Source organism: Delphinus delphis, chromosome 3, assembly GCF_949987515.2.
Source record: "Delphinus delphis chromosome 3, mDelDel1.2, whole genome shotgun sequence".
NCBI classification, from domain to species: Eukaryota; Metazoa; Chordata; class Mammalia; order Artiodactyla; family Delphinidae; genus Delphinus; species Delphinus delphis.
The window spans coordinates 5,829,460-5,847,637 of record NC_082685.1 but is presented as its reverse complement, the minus strand read 5'-3'; the positions used below and the strand labels follow the sequence as shown (position 1 = coordinate 5,847,637).

The following is an 18,178-nucleotide window of genomic DNA, read 5'->3' as shown; positions in this document are numbered from 1 at the left end:
TCATTGCCATGGCTTCTCTTGTTGCAGAGCACGGGCTCTAGGCGCACGGGCTTCAGTAGTTGTGGCTCGCAAGCTCTAGAGCTCAGGCTTAGTAGTTGTGGCGCATGGGCTTAGTTGCTCCACGGCATGTGGGATCTTCCCGGACCAGGGCTGGAACCCGTGTCCTCTGCATTGGCAGGCGGATTCTTAACTACTGCGCCACCAGGGAAGTCCTGTAGTCAGTTATTAATCTTTTAAATCATTAAAGGTGACATGTCATGCTTCAACACACTGGGATTATTATTATTTTTAACTTGCACATTTTCTTCTAGTAGTTTAATAGTTTCTCTCTCTCTCTCTTTTTTTTTTTTTTTTTTGCTTGGTTGGTGGGTGATCCATCTGAAATTAATTTTGCTCTTAGCTACCTTTAAAATCTCCATCTGAAATCTGATGGTTGTCTAAAAAGCTGTGTAGTAAGTGGACAAGAGCATGATAACTGAAACCAGGTGGCTAGGCTTCAAATCCTGGCTCTGCCATTTTTCACTGTGTATCCTCAGGGAAGTCACTCTCTCTGAGCCTCACGTTACTCATCTGTAAAATGGGAGATAATAGTGTCATGTGAGAATTAAAGGAAGCTTTTATTATTTTTTTTTTAAATCATGTACCTAGAAGGCCATCTGGCACTTAGCCCATGTTTTTTTTTTCTGCTTGCTATTTTTGTTTTTATTTGCTTTTCAATTGCACTTGACTCTCAGCGTAGCCAATTAGCCAGCGACTATGCTTCAGGAACATTTCTAAGTGCTTATGTGCAGTAATTTACTCTCATAACAACCCCATTGGACAGATGGTAATATCGAGGCCCAGGGAGGTTAAGTTCCTTCCTGAGGAACTTCCAAGGGTCAGGGTTGGCATTAGAGCCCTTGATTTGCCCACTGCCCTGTTCTGGCCTCAGCCTCCCTCCCCCACTTTTGGCCACTCCTGGAGGAGGAGTTCCCACTGGGCTCCATCGTGACTAGCTTCTAAGTACAGACTAAATCTCTGAGGTCAAGTCAACATTCTGGATACCCAGAACTGGTCAGTCCTGTCCTGGTAGGTATGGCTGTGGAGAGGGGCAGGCAGCAGTCAAGGAAGGCTTTCAGGAAGAGGGTCCTTAGATAAGTAAGACTGGAGAGGCTGGCGGGGCCTGAGAAAGGGGTTGCAAGGGGGAGGGGAGGACAACATGGAAGCCTCCCCTGACTGTCACTGACCACAAGGCTTGACTCTTGCTTCTCCCCACTAGGCACACAGTGAACTATATAGTTGGTGATCATGGGCAGTTGGTGGGAGTGTTGAACTTCTACTCAACTGTCAAAGCCCCAGGGCTCCAATGCCTACTCATCTGGAAAGCCATCTCCCCACTACTGGCCTTTCCCAGCCTGGGGTCTCTCCTACTACTCAAACCCTGACCACATAGGACTGGGAGTGTCTGTGTCCAGCTCTGTGTCCTTCACCCTCAACTGGGTGACCGTTGAGGGCAGGGCCCTAGGTTGGGATTTCTCTGGTGCCCAGCATCGCCCAGCCCAGCCCGGACACAGAATAAGTACTGGTTGAATAAGTCTTGAAGGAAATAAGGGAGTAAATGAGAGTCAAATATGTGAGTGACAAATACAAACCACAGACACTTCCTTCCAGGGCTCCCACCTCCCTTGGGATAAAAGGCCAGGTCCTCCCTGTGGCCCACAAGGTCCTACATGACCTGCCCCATCCCCTCCCTGACCCCCCCCCCCCCGCCGTCTCCCCCTCGCTCACTCTGCTCCAGCCACACAGGCCTCCTCGCTGTTCCTCCAACAGGCAGGCTCTGTCCTGCCCCAGGACCTTTGCACAGGCTGTTCCCATCTCAGCCTGCAGTAAGTACTCTTGATCATGACTCTTTGCGTGGTTGGCTCATTCCTCCTTCAGATCTCCATACAAATGCCACCTCCACAGAGAGGCCTCCCTTGACCTTGATCCCTAAAATAGCCGGCCAGTCTCGAGCTCTCTTCCTCTTCTGGTCCCTCCCTGGCACTTCCCACGATCGGATGCACTGTGCATTTGCATATTTATCTTTATGATGCGGCTCCTTTTCGTGCGTTTTGTCCCGGGTCACCCGGGGCGCCTCCATCCGCCTGGCTCGCAGTAGGCACTTAATACAGGTCGACGTAAACTAAGGGGCGTCTGCGGGTGGGGGCTAGGGGCCCGCAGATCCACCCGCCGCGCCCCGCCCTCGTGGGGCCTCCAGTCTGCGAGCTGGGCGTGCCCGGGCAGGCTGGGCGCGGGCGCGGGCGCGGCGGGAGCGGGCGGCCGGGCCGGTTGGGCGGGTGCGGAGGGCGCGCGGGGCCCGGGCCGGGTCCGCGGGCCCGGGCCGGGTCCGAGTGTCCGGCGGGGACCATGGAGGGGCTGCGGCGGGGCCTGTCGCGCTGGAAGCGCTACCACATCCAGGTGCACCTAGCGGACGAGGCGCTGCTGCTGCCGCTCACGGTGCGGCCGCGGGACACGCTCAGCGACCTGCGCGCCCAGCTCGTGGGCCAGGGCGTGAGCTCCTGGAAGCGCACCTTCTACTACAACGCGCGGCGGCTGGACGACCACCAGACAGTGCGCGACGTGCGCCTGCAGGACGGCTCGGTGCTGCTGCTCGTCAGCGACCCCAGGTGGCCGGGGGAGGGGACTGGGGGGCGACCTGGGATCGGGGGCCCTGGCTGGGGTCCCCGGTGAGGGGTGAGTCAGGGCTGGGGGGAGACGGCGGGGCACAGGAGGGCCTGGCTGGCGTCCCCGGTGGATTGGGAAGTGGGTCAGGGACGGGGGTGGGGGAGGCCAGGAGGGCCTAGCTGGGGTCAGGGTGGAGTGCGTGGGATGGTTGTGGAAGGGTGGACTGGGGATCCTTCTCGTCCTTGTGGGCTCCTTGGAGAGCGCCCGGCACTGAGAAAGGCCAGGAGCCTGGCTCGATTCCCCCTGCAGGCTTTCTTCTTTTCTCTCGCTTTGTCTGCCTCTCTCCAGCCTCGCCGGTCTTTCTCACGATCTCTCTTTGTCTCCTGTCTCTCCCTCTCTCTGTGACACTGTCCCTGTTTATTTCCTTTCCTTCTTTCTGTCTCTCTCTGTCTCTCTGCGTCTCTGCCCATTTCTGTCTCTGCTGTTTTTCTCTCTGTGTGTGTCTCTCTTCCTTTTCTGTCCATCCATCTCCCCCACTACCTGTGCCTTCCCCACAATCCCATCCTGACCCTTGCTGTCCACACTCTGACCTGGCCGTCTGGGGTTTCCAAAGAGGTCCCCTGGCCAAGATGACCCGAGAGGCGTGGGTCTCCCAACCCAAGGAGGGGTCTGCAGAGAAGGGCAGCTGGGCTGGGGGAACAGCACATGTGGAGCCCTGGGGCAGCTTTGGGAAATGGTGGAGGCTGGTGCTCGGCGAGATTGGCAGTGGATGGAGGCGCTGGGCCGGGGAGGGACTGGAGCTGTCTGTGTAACACTGGAGTTTATGGGGGTCATGCTCGCTGGGCCCCTAGAGGCTTGGTCCACCAAGTCTGGGTGACATTTTGAGAGTAGGAGCCTTAGATGCCAGTCCTGGAGGCTCAAGATGTGGTGGGAGGGCCTGCCTCTGCAGGCCCTCTCGAGGGAGGGTCTCACTTGGGGCTGGGAGAGGGTGTTCCTGGCAGTGGCCAAACAAAGTCTAGCAGCTGGACGATCCACAGACGTCTACACAGTCAATATTCAATATACAGTACGCATTTATTGGGTGCCTACTGTGTGCCGGGTCATGTGCTGGGCGGCACTGGAACCCAGCAGGGACCCAGACAGACCAGGCCTGCCCTCACGGAGCCCACAGTCAGTCCAGTGGAAGAGACAGACAAGGAACCAAATAAACATATGTTTGAATGTCAGGTTGTAATAAGTGCTATGGAAAGATGCAGGGAGGTTGAGCGTGATGGAGGTGTTGCTACCCTATCAGCAGTGGCCAGGGGAGGTCTGTCGGAGAAGGTGACATTTCACAGTACAATGTGAAGGAGCTGATTAAACAAAGAGAACAAGAGTGGGCAGGAGGGTATTCCAGGAAGAGGAAACAGCCTGTGCAAAGGCCCTGAGGCAGCACCATGCCTGGTGTGTTGGAGGAACAGTGAGGAGGCCTGTGTGTCTGGAGCAGAGTGAGTGAGGGGGAGAGAGGGAGGAGGGGAGGGCAGGGAGGGGACGGGGCAGGTCGTGCAGGGCCTTGTGGGGAAGACTTGGGCTTTTACCCTCAGGGAGGTGAGAGCCCTGGAGGGCTGTGGGCAGAGGAGGGGCAGGACCTGCCTCAGGTGCTCACAGGTGCCCTCTGGCTGATACAGGGAAGACAGACTGTGGAGGGGGCGGGGAGGGCTAGGGGTGGGGATCGGGGGACCAGGGTGGAGGTCTAGTGATGGTGAGTGATGGTGGAGGCTGAACTAGGATAGAGTCAGCTCACTGTTCCTCCTACTCTCTAGGCATGGTCCTACCTCAGGGCCTTTGCACTGCTGTTCCTTCTTCCTGCAATGCTTTCCACTTCCCTTCCTCAGCTCCTTCAGGCTTTTGTTCAGATCCTACCTCCTCAGTGTAATCTTCCCTGACCACCTGTTTAAAATGGCATCCCACCAACACCATACCCTAACCCTGCTTTACCTTTCTCTATACTTCCTTGATTATTTTTACTAATATTTTACTAATTTTTTTTGCCCCATCTCCCCCACTAGACTGTAAGCTCTGTGAGGGCGTTGTTGTCCATCCTATTCACTGCTGTTTCCCCAGTTCAGTGCCTGGCACATAGTAGGTGCTCAATAAATGTTCGTTGAATGTATGACCTCTGGAGGTGAAGAAGGGGATGCTCAGAACATTTTCCTGGAGCTCTGGTGTTTCCTGGAAGCAAGAGAGAGGGTCTCGTGGGTGGAGGCGAGTCTGGGCAGATGCAGCAATATGCATTGGCTGGACACCGAGCAGACCAGGAGGCTTTAAGTGCCAAGGTGAGGGCTGCACAGGCCTGCAACCTGTATCTTTCTGTCCCCCTCCTGCAGGTAATCTGTGTTGGAGGATGCGGAGCCATGACCGAGGGGACCAGAGGTGCTGGCTGAAGAAGCAAGCTGGGGGTGGTGGGGGACATCTCCCGGGAGCCTTGACCTCACTCTGGGTAAGTCACTCCAGTATTTGGGACACAGAAGGGACCTTAGAGATTGTGGAGACCACAGATGGGTAAACTGAGGCTCAGAGAGGAGAAGAGAATCATCTCTGATGACCATCACCCTTCTCCACACCCATATGCTTCTGGCCCCTGGGGCAGGGTCACTGGCCTTACCTTCTCACCTTTGAACTAACACATGGGCCTGAGTAATGCTGCCCTGAATTGCTGTGTGCCCTTGGGCAAATTGCTTCTCCTCTCTGGGCTCTGTTACCCCTTTTCCTTAACAATCAAAGAGTGGGCTTTGGTTGGCAGGTTTGGTTTAATTGCACTCTTTGCCTGCAATTTCTGCAACTGCCACCAGGTGGCTTCAAGTGCCAAGCTCCCCACAGGCTAAGGGCTATCCCTGCCCCTCCTGGAGGGCACCAGGGCCATCTCAAAGGAGGAGCTGGCTGCAGGTGTTTCTGTCCATGGGGCTGTTAGGGAAAAGGGAAGAAGGAAAAGTGGCCAGAGAGCTGGTGTTTCACCCTGCGAGGGGGCCTGGATTGAAGTTGTCTTATCCCCTCCCTCCTGCTGTTCTAAGGTTCTGGGCTTCCAGCATAGATGGTGAAACACTGGCCTGCCCAGCTGCTGCCCACTGCCTGGGACATTCCTGATGGAGCCCCAGTCCCTGACACTGACCTAGGATGTTGCTACTCCGGGCCAGCCAGCCTTCCAGCTGTGCTGTGTGATCCTGAGGAGGTGGCTCCCACCTTGGGGCTTCAAGTGCCCAGTCTGCAGTAGGAGCCACGTGCCATCTTGGGAGGCAGCTGGAGGAGGTCACATGAAGAAAAGCACAGAGGGGAGAGGAGCTTGGGGGGGCATCACCCCCACCTGCCTGGTACATTCTCTCTGCCACGCCTCTACCCAAGCTGTGCCCCCAGCCTGAAGCACCTTTCACACCCCTCTCTGCAGCTCCAGTCCACCCAGCATTCCAGCCTCCTCTAGGAAGTCTTCTCAGATTCCCTCCTCCCCAGCCAGTGAGCACCTTGTCCTCTTTTGGGCCCCCTCAAGCCTCCTCTACTGTGAACAGCTTTGGCTGGGGGCAGGGGGTGTGTGGCCAGACACTCATGACATCTCAAATGACTAAAGGTGGAGACTGGGGGGCCCCAGCCCTCTCCCAACGCTCCAGTGTCACACTGCACCCCTCCCCCAAACCCAAACCCCTCCCCACGTTGCACCCGTGTCCACCCCCGTGGCGGTGTCCTTCCTGTTCAATCCCACTGCTTTGCCCCCTGCACGGGGTCTCCTGGTTGTGTCTGAAGGGCTCTGGTTAAGTGGGCAGGGATTTGGTGGGGGGCGGTGGCTGTGCCTGGCAGAGCACTGAGACATTGACGGTAATCATGGGGGTACTCCGGGCTATTCCAGGCAGCGTGTTGTAGGGATTCTGGGTATAAGACCCTCTGAGTAGGGAATTCCATGGCGGTCCAGAGGTTAGGACCCTGCACTTCCACTGCTGGGGTTCGATCCCTGGTCGGGGAACTAAGGTTCCGCGTGGCGCAGCCAAAAAAAAAAAAGTAGAACGTTGGGACTCAGTTGGATCTCTGATCTGCGGCCACGAGGCGTCGGGTCCACCGTGCAGACCCCCTCGGGTTGGGGGGATGCTGGCATGCGGGCCCTCGAGGGCCACGTTCACGCTCTGGGTGCTGGCATCACAGGGCAGAGGCTCGGGAGCCTGGGAAGACATAATGTTTTAGTTAAGAGTCGTGTTGGCCGCAGGGCCCAGAGCAGGGACAGGTGGATAATAAATCGTGGCCGTGGGGAGAGTAGTGCTCAGATGTGCGTTTGTCCATCAGGGGATGGGGACAGCCCCAGGCCTACGGGGCTTTTCTCACGTCCCCCTCCGGGGCTGGCATCACTCCTCCTGGGGCCAGGCAGCCCACGCCCCTGCTCCTGCCTGGTTTTGGTCTCGGTGGGTCACGCACACACTAGGGGACCTGCCCCCAGGGCCCAGCAGGAAAGTGGGGCTTTTAATAGCCACCCCAGCTCCATTCCTCAGCTCCCACTACATGCCAGGGTTTGTGCCACATCCTTGTCTGGCCTCCACTTACTCTAGTCTGTGAAGTGTGAGGCTCGGTGGTGGTGGTGATGATTATGGCCCATTTTACAGATGGGGCATCCAAGGTCACCCTGCCCCCTCTAGTCTGCTGCCCTGGCAACCCTTGAACTGAGGGGTCCCCAGCCCATGAGCAGGTCCCTGATAGAGGAAGGGGGAGGGTTTCCCACATCTTGGCTGAGGTGAGGGTGGGAGAAAGCATTTTCAGGCCTTTTTGACATTTAACAAACAGTATGCAAATCACATGCAAATCGCATGCAAATCATCACCCATTTCTTAAGCCTCAACAGCTTCGGTGTGTTCTGAAATAATAATGTTGGACTTGTCCCTTGGTATTGGCTTGGAGGAGGGGTGCAAAGTTCTTCCCTTCCTCCCTTCCTTCCCCTTCCCTTCTGTTTTCTTTCCTTCCTCCCTCCCTTTCTTCCCTCCTCCCTTCCTTTCTTCCTGTTATCTCTTTGCTCCCTTCACATTGTTTTTTGGAGGCTTCCCAGTTCTAAGATGAATACAAACAGCAAAAGTGGCTTCCAGCATTCCCATTTTCCACATGGGGAAACTGAGGCACTGAGAGGCACAAGCCTGGACTGAGATACCAGAGACACATTGTGGAAGGCATCCGCCACCAAGTGTCATCATGGACCAAAGTGGACAGTACCTGTGACCCAAGGAGGAGAGATGACAGTGGCTGGACCAGGCCTAACAGGGCTTGGAGGAGCCAAGGGGAAGAGTCCTTGGGTTTCTTGGCCTAGAATGGCAGGCTGCCATGCTTGGATCTGGAGAAATCTGACACTGAGTGATCTTACTCCTCAAGTCCTTCTTTGTCTTGCTACTCCATCATCATGTTCTTTGAATTTGGGCCACAGCCTCTGCTCAGTTTGCATGCCCTACCTTTTCTGTTTGCAAACTCCTATTCATCCTTCCAAGCCCCTGCTCCAGTGCCCCCTTCTTCAATGCAGACATTTCTGATCCTCCAGAAGAGCTTCCACTTCCCTCTGGGCTTCTGTTACCCCAGATCTCTCTCTCTCTCTCTCTCTCTCTCTCTGGTCCAACCCTGACCCTTTTGGAGACAGCAGCATTACTGGCCAATCTGGCTTGTTTCCAGCACTTGTCTGATTATCACACACCTCCAGACTTTTGTATTCTCTGCGCAGAATGTCCTTTTGGGTCTTTTTCACCTGGAATAGTCCTACATTTTCAAGGTCCTGGCACTAATACCCCACCTCCATGTGGGCTCGACAGCTCTCTCCCAGTCGGCCTCTGGGTCCTGCAGCCTCCATCCCTTCATCCCTGACCCACAGAACGGGGAGGTCTGTATGTCCTCCCAGTCTTAGGAGTTGCCTCTGGGGCTCCAGGATCACCTAGGCTGGGATTGCAGGGTGATCCTGTAGTACAGTACAAATTCAGTACAGAGGGACTGAATTTGAGTAGGTACGGAATAAAAGACTAAGTGTTTGGAAATAACGCCAAGTTCAAACTCCCTCACTTAGCCTTGGGCTTCACTCTCCATTGACAGTTCTGTCCTAAGCACATCCTTCGCCCTTCCCTCTCGTTCACCTCCAGAACTCTGCACAAGCCATTCCCTCTGCCAGGAATGCTTTTCCCTTGACTCCTATTCTGGGTGACCCCAAGCCAGGCCCCTCCCATCTCTGCGCTGTGAAAATGGGGGAAGTCTGGTCCCCCCAGGGCCTCTCAGGCTCCTGGCTCCACCCCAGGAGCAAGTCCGGGCTGCAAGGAGTTTCGGGTGAGACCTGGCAGCCACCATCTCTCCCTGGGGCCCGTGGCGTCCCAGGGAGGGGCCCCCTCCTGCCTTGGCTGCCCACTCACTTTGTGCTCCCAGAAGTTCGAGGGGAATTTTCCTGGGTGGTAAGTAAATCCAGGTGGTTCCCAGAGGAGGCATCTGTGGCTCAGCCAGAAACTGCCGGCACCTGGACTTTCTGCTTTAGTTCACTTGTGCCCCCCCCCCCTCTTTCTCTCTCTGTGTGACTCCAGGCCAGATTCTGGCATTCTCTAACTCCGCCCATTCGTTCAACGGGCATTTATCGAGTGAGCTCTGTGTGCCCGGCCCTGGGCTGGCTGCTGGAGATACCAAGACAGACTTTGCTTCGGCTGCTGTAGACAGTGGGGCAGGTTGTTCACTGCACAAAAACATCCAGCTGGGCCTCAGGAAGGGAAATCTTTGCATAATTCACACAGAGTCTCCTATACAGGTTAGTGGTGGTCCTGACCTGACCCTGATGCCTCCCCCACCCCCCGTGTCTCCATCTGTCTCTGTGTCTCATTCAATCTCTTCTCTATGTATCTGCCCCCATTTGTCACTCTTTCTCTGTGTCTCTTGATCTCTGCTCTCCACTCTCTCTATCTGAGCCTCTCTATCTGTCTCCATCTCTGTCTCTGTCTCCTTCCATGTCTCTGGCCGTTTATTTCTGTCTCTCTCTCTCCATACCCCTGTATCTGTCTCTCATATCCCCTCTCAAAAGGGACATCCTTTCCCCCTGATGCTCTGAGCATGACCTCTGGGTGTTTTCAAAAGTTGCTGGGAGGGCTTCCTTGGTGGCGCAGTGGTTGAGAGTCCGCCTGCCGATGCAGGGGACGCGGGTTCGTGCCCCGGTCCGGGAAGATCCCACATGCCGCGGAGCGGCTGGGCCCGTGAGCCATGGCCGCTGAGCCTGCGCGTCCGGAGCCTGTGCTTTGCAACGGGAGAGGCCACAAGAGTGAGAGGCCCGCGTACCGCAAAAAAAAAAAAAAAAAGTTGCTGGGTCCATGCATTCAGTAATCACTGATGAAGCACCTCCAATTTTCAGGGCACTGAGGACAGCGTGGTGACTAGGACACCCAGCTGTTGGCCCTCATGGGGCTTGAGGTCCAGCAGAAGAGACAGAAGCTGCAGGGTGGGGGGCTGCTCCTAGGATCCTGGAAACCCCTCCTCTGGGCTCGGCCCACACTCTTCTGAATGACCTCGGGTGGTCCTTGTCCCTCTCTGGGCCTCAGTTTCCCCACCTACCCAAGGAGGGAGGTGTTTAAGGTGGCTGGGCCAGAAGCTGCTTGCAAGGCCTAGGCAGTTTGTTGGCAGAGAGATCCTGGCTTATCCCCACACCCAAATGGGTTTGAAAGAATCCTCCGAGGGGAAAACAGTTGTAAGAAAAAAGAAAACAAAAAATCAGAGTCGGGCTTCCCTGGTGGCGCAGTGGTTAAGAATCCACCTGCCAATTCAGGGCACACGGGTTCGAGCCCTGGTCCGGGAAGATCCCACATGCTGCGGAGCAACTAAGCCCGTGCGCCACAACTACTGAGCCTGCACTCTGGAGCCCGCGTGCCACAACTACTGAAGCCTGCGCACCTAGAGCCCATGCTCCTCAACAAGAGAAGACACCGCAATGAGAAGCCCACACACCGCAACGAAGAGTAGCGCCCGCTCACCGCAATTAGAGAAAGCCCACGTGCAGCAACGAAGATCCAATGCAGCCAAAAAAAAAAAAAAAATTGGAGTCGCCTGCCCAGGCTGCTGTCTGACTTACCTTGGGTGGAAGCAGCCTCACTGCCATCCCCCAGGTCATCAGAGAAACTTCCTGCCTCTTCCCCTGATGGCCCCTGGCTATCCACTGAAGGCTGCTGGCCTCACCATGATGGCTCTAGGCCTGGCACTGACTTCACACTTGTGCTCTGAGCTCCAGACCCACTTAACCCCTTGCCGGGCCCCAAGTGGGAGAAACTCTTTCCAGCCATAGGGCCTTTGCATGTGCTGTGTCTACATTTGGAGGACCCTCTCCCCATCCCTTATCTTTCATCCTCCGATTTGCAGGTTCAACGTCACTTCCTTGGGGAGGCTCTAAACAACCACGTTCCCTCTGTCTTTTTTTTTTTTGGTCCCTCCGTCTTGCATTCACACAGTATCCTGTTCTATTCCTTTGTAGCATTAATTATTTATATTATTATTCATTCAATGTATTATTTTCCCCACTAGCCTCTGGGCACCGTGAAGGCTGGGGTGAGGTCTGGTCTGATCACTGATGGATCGCACAGTATTTAATAACCCAGAGTAAGGGAGTGGGAGCTAGGGATTCCCTCCCTTCCCAGACTCCCTCAGGGTCCCCCGCCCCAGTTTCTGTCACCACTGTGTCCAGCTCCAGGTGGCCACGGGGCACAGAGCCTCGGAATTGGGATTCCAGGCACTCTGGCTCCTGCCGCTTTGATAAATGGGGGAAATTCAGAATTAATTATTGACTGCTGCGCCGAGCTGGCCTGATCTGGACAGATAAAGAGTGTCCTCACTGCCACGTCTGCCCAGCACTTCTCAGGAGTTTATTAGAGGTTGGGAGGCAGCTGGCTGAGGGGAGAAGCCCAGAAGGCACTGGAGCCAGATGGAGCCGAGTTCAAAGCCTGGCTCTGCTGGGCCACTTTGGAAGGCCACAGCCTTCCATGGATCTCATTGCCCGCGGGGGCAGGTCGCGCAGGACCTTGTGGGCGGAGGGGAGGACTTGGGCTTTTACCGCGAGGGAGGTGGGAGCCCTGAAGGGCTGTGGGCAGAGAAGGGGCGGGGCCTGACTCAGGCGCTCACGGGCGCTCTCTGGTGGCCGCTTCTTGGAGGGCAGGCTGTGGGGGTGAGTTTGGGAGCCAGGGGACCAAGGGTAGAGGCAACTGCGCTGGTCCGGGTGAGTGATGATGGCGGAAGAGAGTTCCAGGCAGAGGGAACATCCAGTGCAAAGGCCCTGAGGCAGGGTCATGCCTGGCGTGTTGGAGGAACAGTGAGGAGGCCCATGTGTCTGGAGCAGAGTGAGGGGGTGGGGAGAGGGAGGAGGGGAGAGCAGGGAGGGGATGGGGCAGGTCGTGCAGAACCTTGTGGGGAGGACATGGGCTTTTCCTCCTAGACGGATGGAATGTGGTGGGTTTTTGCAAGAGCGAAAGCTCTGAGGGGAAGGCTGGTCGCACGGTCTCTGGATCCCAGACAGGCGATGACCCCACCCAGGAGTCAAGGATTTGAATCATGCCTCCGCCTACCCTTAGCTGAGTGAACTGAGGCTAATGACTTGCCCTTCTGGGCCTCAGTTTCTCATCTGTAAAATCGGTGCAATAGTAGACCACTCTCTCACAGTGGTGAGCCTCACATGAGCTCAGGATGGGTAGGAGCTGCTGGCTCCATGCAACAGTCACTATTGGGATTAGGGTGAGGAGAGCAAGGCACTGGCCTTCGCACAAAACTTAGGGGGCTTGGAGGAAGGTGGTCAGAAGATACAAACTTCCGGTTATAAGAAAAATAAGTACCAGGGATGTAATGTACATGATGACTGCAGCTAACACTGCTGTAGAATATATAGGAAAGCTGTTAACAGAGTAAAAGCTAGAACTTCCCTAGTGGTCTAGTGGTTAAGACTCCGTGCTTCCACTGAGGGGGCCCGGGTTCGATTCCTGGTCAGGGAACTAAGATCCCACAAGCTGTGCAACACGGTTGGAAAAAAAAAAGAGAGAGAGAGAGTAAATCCTAGAAGAGTTCTCATCACAAGGAGAAAAAATGTTTCCCCTTTATTCTTTTCTTTTTATTGTATCTATACGAGAAGATGGATGTGAGCTGAACCTATTGCAATAATCCTTTTACAGTATGTGTAAATCAAACCATCATGGCCTTAAACTTATGCATGGATGTATGTCAATTATTTCTCAGTAAAACTGGGGGAAAAAAAAACTTTGGAGTCACTGCCAAATTCAGTCATTCGGATAAATACTATTTTAATGCAACATTTGAAAAAACTCCCAATGAATGCAAAAACATCTGCAATGAACAAAGTATCTAAGTGTTAAATATTGACAGGCTCTGACCCCTGCACTGGCTCCACCCTCACCTCACCCTATTTCAGGCGCTGCTGCACCTGGGAGGCCGTTCCTCCTGCCCAGCCTCCCCTCCCTGCAGTAAAGGCCTCTGATTAAACCTTCATTCCAGATAATTAAGCCCAGGGATCTGGGGGCCTAGCAGTGATGCAGGAGGGAGACCCTGGCAGGGGTGGGCCAAGCTGGCCCTCCCCCCGGGGAGAGGGAAGGCCAGGAGGGAGATCACTGAGTGGCTGGAGCAGAGGCCCGAACTTAATTAGCCCCTCAGGATTAATTACTAGGCCCAGGAACAGGCTGAGAAATCTATTACCCGAATGGCTCCCAGCTCCAGGCTTCCCTCATTCTCTCCATCATTTTTCTCTAAACCTCCTCCTCATGCTTTTCCAAGAAAATATATTTATTAAAAAAATGCAACTTTATACCCTACCATGAAAACCCAGATACATATTTTCTGCGCAGAGTAGATGGTATATAAATTTGGGGAGCTATACAATGAAGTAACTATATAACTGTTAAAAAATGATCTACGTGGTTCTGTTTGGAACCATGGCAACAGCTGTGAGCAATGAGTATGTGCTGAGCGTTTACGCACTCTTCTTAGCTCATCTTCTCACAACATCTCTGGGGGGGTGCAAGCTATCAGCACCCCCATTTTGCAAGAGCTTTCTGACACTAGGATCTGTGCTCTGGGACCCCACAGAACAACCCAGAGTGGGTTCTGACTTGAGATCTTGTCCTGCAAAGCCCCGACAGGCTCTTCTGTGAGCCACTTTGGGTTCCAGTTGAGCCCAGATCTTGTTACTTTTTGCTTTCTGCCTCCAAACATTTACCTTGGCTTTTTTTTTACCCTCCCACCAGAAACGCCCCTCCTTCATGCCCCTCCTTCGTATGTGTGAATCCGCCTCAGTTTTCAAAACTCAGGGGCACATGTCTGCAGGAGGTTTTCTTTGTGAACCCCTAAATTGAGGCTTCACCCACCCATCCCACCACAGGCTCCCCCACAGTCTCCTCCCCAGCCTGATTGCTCGGGCTGGAAGGTCTCTGTGTCTCCCAGCTTGGGGGCATCTCCAGCACTGGCTCTTTGGATCCTGCATAGCCCAGCTCGGGTAGGATATCAGTCACGGGAGGACACTCATGGGCTCTCACCTCCAAGCACTAGTATTATCCTCCCATTTTACAGGGGAGGAAACTGAGGCTGGGAGAGAGCCAGTGACCTGAGTCACACAGCAGAGAGGGGACAAACTCCAATGCTCTGTCATGAACTGCTTCCTGTGTCCACTGCCCCACACTGTGCAGATGGGAAACTGAGTCACCAAGGGGCGAACTGGCCTTGCCGAGGTCGTATGGCTGGTCCTGGCGGTGGAGCTGGGGATGGGCCCTTCATCAAAATGGAAGATGAATCTGGATGGAAGGTGGGAAGGGCCAGATCATGGCAGGGCTGGTGGGAGAACCCATTCTGGGGTATTCCGTGGGGCCCCAGAGCACAGATCCTAGTGTCAGAAAGCTCTTGCAAAATGGGGGTGCTGATAGCTCACCCCCCCCCCAGAGCTATTGTGAGGAGAAGACGAGCTAAGAAGAGTATGTAAACACTCAGTACGTACTCAGTGCTCACAGCTGTTGCCATGGCCCAGGCAAAAGTGGGCAGGCTGGAATGAGTGGATGGGGGGCGAGGGGCAGAGAGATGGGGCACAGTGGGACTTCCCTGGCGATCTAGTGGTTAAGATTCTGCACTTCCACTGCAGGGAGCATGGGTTCGATCCCTGGTCAGGGAACTAAGATCCGGCATGCCATGCGGTGAGAAAAAAAAAAAAGAGAGAGAGAGATGGGGCACAGTGGGGTAGAGGGAGGGTGTGTCCTCAGACTGGGGACACTGAGGCTCCTACCCCTTCTGCCTTGTCCCCATCACCCACCTCCCTCTCCTGCTGCAGAAATACTTAAAGGAGCCCATGTCTTTTTGGCTGGCCTTTGGGGACATTTCACCATTTCCTGGGGTCCAGGGTCTAAGGAATTAATTTAACCGGTGCAAGGCTGAGGCTAGGAGAGGCGAACCCCAAAGTGAGAGCCTGACACCCATTCGCCTACCCCAAGGTGTCCTCTGGCTACCATAGGTCCATTACGCAGATGGGAAGACTGGGGTCCAGAGAGGAAGGAGCGGGCCTGAGGTCTCTCGACCTCATAAGGCTCACATCCAGGTGAGTCTCCTCCCCTCCTTCCAGAGCTCTGCCCTGGGGAGCTTTTCATGCTCATGAAGACGTGAGTGGTTGATAGAAGTCTTAATGGTGGAAACTCAGGTGTGTTAACAGGAAACTGGAGTAATGACTCCCAGGAAGGCACAATGCCAGGCGGCAGCTTTAATGATCCAGGCCTGACAGCTTCACCCCTTCCGCTGGGTCTCCTGAGCCTCCAGCCTTCTTGAGACCCAAGGGCCACTGCTGCCCTCAGTCCGGTGAGCACTCAGGACACACTCGTGGGCACACACGCACACCTGCGGCTGACACCGCATACCCCGTGGACCACAGCCAGTGCTTGTGGGTGGTATGTGTCTCCCCCCACCTCCCAGCTTCACACAGCAGCCCAGCCCTCTGCCTGCTGCTTGGGAACAATTATAGAGTCAGAGGGATGCCGCGGCCCGAGATGGGCCGGCCTAATGTTTAATTCATCTTGGGGCTAATTATAGCCAGGCTGGGGGAGGGGCGTGGTAACCTTGGCCTACCCTCCCCAGCCCTTCCTGCCAGCCAGGGTGACTGGGGAAGGGTGGGGGGACGGGGGCTCGTGACCTGCTGTTGGCCTCCGCTCTAGGCAGCTAAGCCAGCCCTCCTGAACCTCCTGCTAGGGTGCATGCTCGGAGGAGGACGGAGGCGGCGCTCATGGCGGAAAGGCGGCACAGGGCCTGGCAGGGCAGTGGGAAGAATGGGGATTCCAGCTCAGGGCAGCTGTGAGCAAGCATCAGGATGGTTCCTTCCCTCCCTCCTCCTTCAGTCCCACGGATCAGGATTGATACTACTATCTGGGTTGATAACAGGCTGTTACATCACCTTCCGGGTGGACCCACCAAAGCCTAAGGTCCCAGGACAGAGCCAGCTGGTACCTAACGATAGGTAATAACCCACGCTGAGATCACGTGACCTTCCGCACTGTTTGTAGCATTCGGCCCTCCGTAAACGTTAGCCACAGTCTTTGCCGGTGTCCTTGGGTGCTTACCATATGCCCCGAACAGTTCTGAGCAACTTGCACGATTGTCACCGGACGGAGATTAACGCCTCGCTCGCCTCCGATGCAAAACTCGAGGAGGCGCCCACAGATGCAAGAGGTAAATACCATTTTAAGTCATATTTTTAAAATGTTTTTTTATTGTGGTAAAAATCACATAATATAAAACATATTATTTTAACCATATTTAACCCTACAGTTCAGTGGCACTAAGTACATTCACGTTGTTGTGCAACTCTCACCATCACCCATCTCCCGAGGTTTTCACTTTTCTAAACTGAAACTCCGTCCCCGTGAAACACTGTTCCCATTCTCCTCCCCCCCACACCCACCAATGTATTTTCTTTTTTAAAAAAAAAACTAATAATTTATTTTTATTTTTGGCTGTGTTGGGTCTTCCTTGCTGCGTGAGAGCTTTCTCTAGTTGCGGAGAGCGGGGGCTGCTCTTCGTTGTGGTGCACAGGCTCTAGGCACTTGGGCTTCAGTAGTTGTGGCTCACGGGCCCTAGAGTGCAGTCTCAGTAGTTGTAGTTGTTCCACGGCATGTGGGATCTTCCCGGACCAGGGCTCGAACCCATGTACCCTGCATTGGCAGGCAGATTCTTAACCACTGCGCCACCAGGGAAGCCCTACCGATGTACTTTCTGACTGTGAATTTGACTATTCTACGTACCTTGTATAAGTGGAGTCAAATAGTATTTGCCTGTACCTACTGTATATTTGAATGCATTTCTAAGGTTGTCATATTTTAAAGAATCCAAACTGGGACTTCCCTGTGGTCCAGTGGTAAAGAATCCGCCTTACAATGCAGGGGACGTGGGTTCGATCCCTGGTCAGGGAACTAAGATCCCGCATGCTGTGGAGCAACTAGGCCCATGTGCCACAACTACAGGGCCCACGTGCCCTGGAGCCTGTGCACCACAACTAGAGAAGAGAAAAGCCACAACTAGAGAGAAGCCCATGCGCCACAACAAAAGATCCCACATGCCTCAACGAAGGTCCCGCGTACTGCAACTAAGACCCGATGCAGCCAAAAATAAATAAAATTAAATAAATAAATAAATAAATAAATAATAAATCTTAAAAAAAAAAAAAGAATCCAAACCAATGTAAAAAAAAATCCACATGGAAGAAGACATCCAAATATTAAATACAGATGGATGGGACCCTGCACTGTATGATCTGATCATCCTGACAGCCCCTAGGAGGTGGGGATTGTGATGGTCAATGCCTAGTTTACAGATGGGGACACTGAAGCATGGAGAGGCCAGGCGGCATGCCCTTGTCCACTTTCCCGCTCCCCCACTTCATCCCCCTGTCCTGGCCCAGGTCGGGGCTTTGTTCTCCCCTCCCCAGCTCGGACACCTCCTTCCTGACACCCAGCCAATCCCCAACAACTTGTCTGAGCTACATGGCCCGAAATAGCTTTGGGTGTCAGTCGCTGGCAGGCTGCCCTGGGCCACATGCCCACAATCCTCCAAAAAATCTCTTCCCGGTGGGTGGGAGACACCTGGGCTCCAGGGCTCAGCATCCGACCACCTGCTGCCCCCGCCTGTGCCACAGTGTCCCCATTTGTCCCCTGGGAGAGTGAAGCCTCTCACCCCTGGCTTCCCATCCAGCGAGGTTGGTGGTGAAACCAGGTCCCCCCACTGCTTGAGAAGCCACCATTCATGAAGGCTTCCTTGGGGGATAAGCACGACCCCCTCCACATTCCAGTTTAAATATATGTGCATTTCGACGAGTGGTTTAGCACTGGAATTCCAGAGCCAACTGGCCTGGGTTCAAATCCTGGCTCCACCATGTGCATACTGTGTAACCTTAGGCAGACCACTTAACCTCTCTGTAGCAACTGGCCCCATCTGCAAAAGGCAATCTAGGGGCTTCCCTGGTGGCGCAGTGGTCGAGAGATCCCCTGCCGATGCAGGGGACGCGGGTTCGTGCCCCGGT

General features: G+C 54.6%; 1 protein-coding gene across 1 annotated transcript; it reads left to right on the top strand.

The window, feature by feature from the left end:
- Positions 1–2,305: 2,305 nt before the first annotated feature.
- Positions 2,306–9,120, top strand: TINCR (TINCR ubiquitin domain containing). Its single transcript, XM_060007525.1, has 3 exons — positions 2,306–2,645; positions 5,010–5,122; positions 5,694–9,120. Exons 1-2 carry the CDS (start codon positions 2,386–2,388, stop codon positions 5,011–5,013), a joined length of 264 nt encoding a protein of 87 aa, XP_059863508.1. The 5' UTR covers positions 2,306–2,385; the 3' UTR covers positions 5,014–5,122; positions 5,694–9,120.
- Positions 9,121–18,178: the final 9,058 nt, after the last annotated feature.

Excerpts from the sequence above, each read along its gene's own strand:
- TINCR (XM_060007525.1), top strand. The coding sequence starts at position 2,386 with ATGGAGGGGCTGCGGCGGGGCCTGTCGCGCTGGAAGCGCTACCACATC.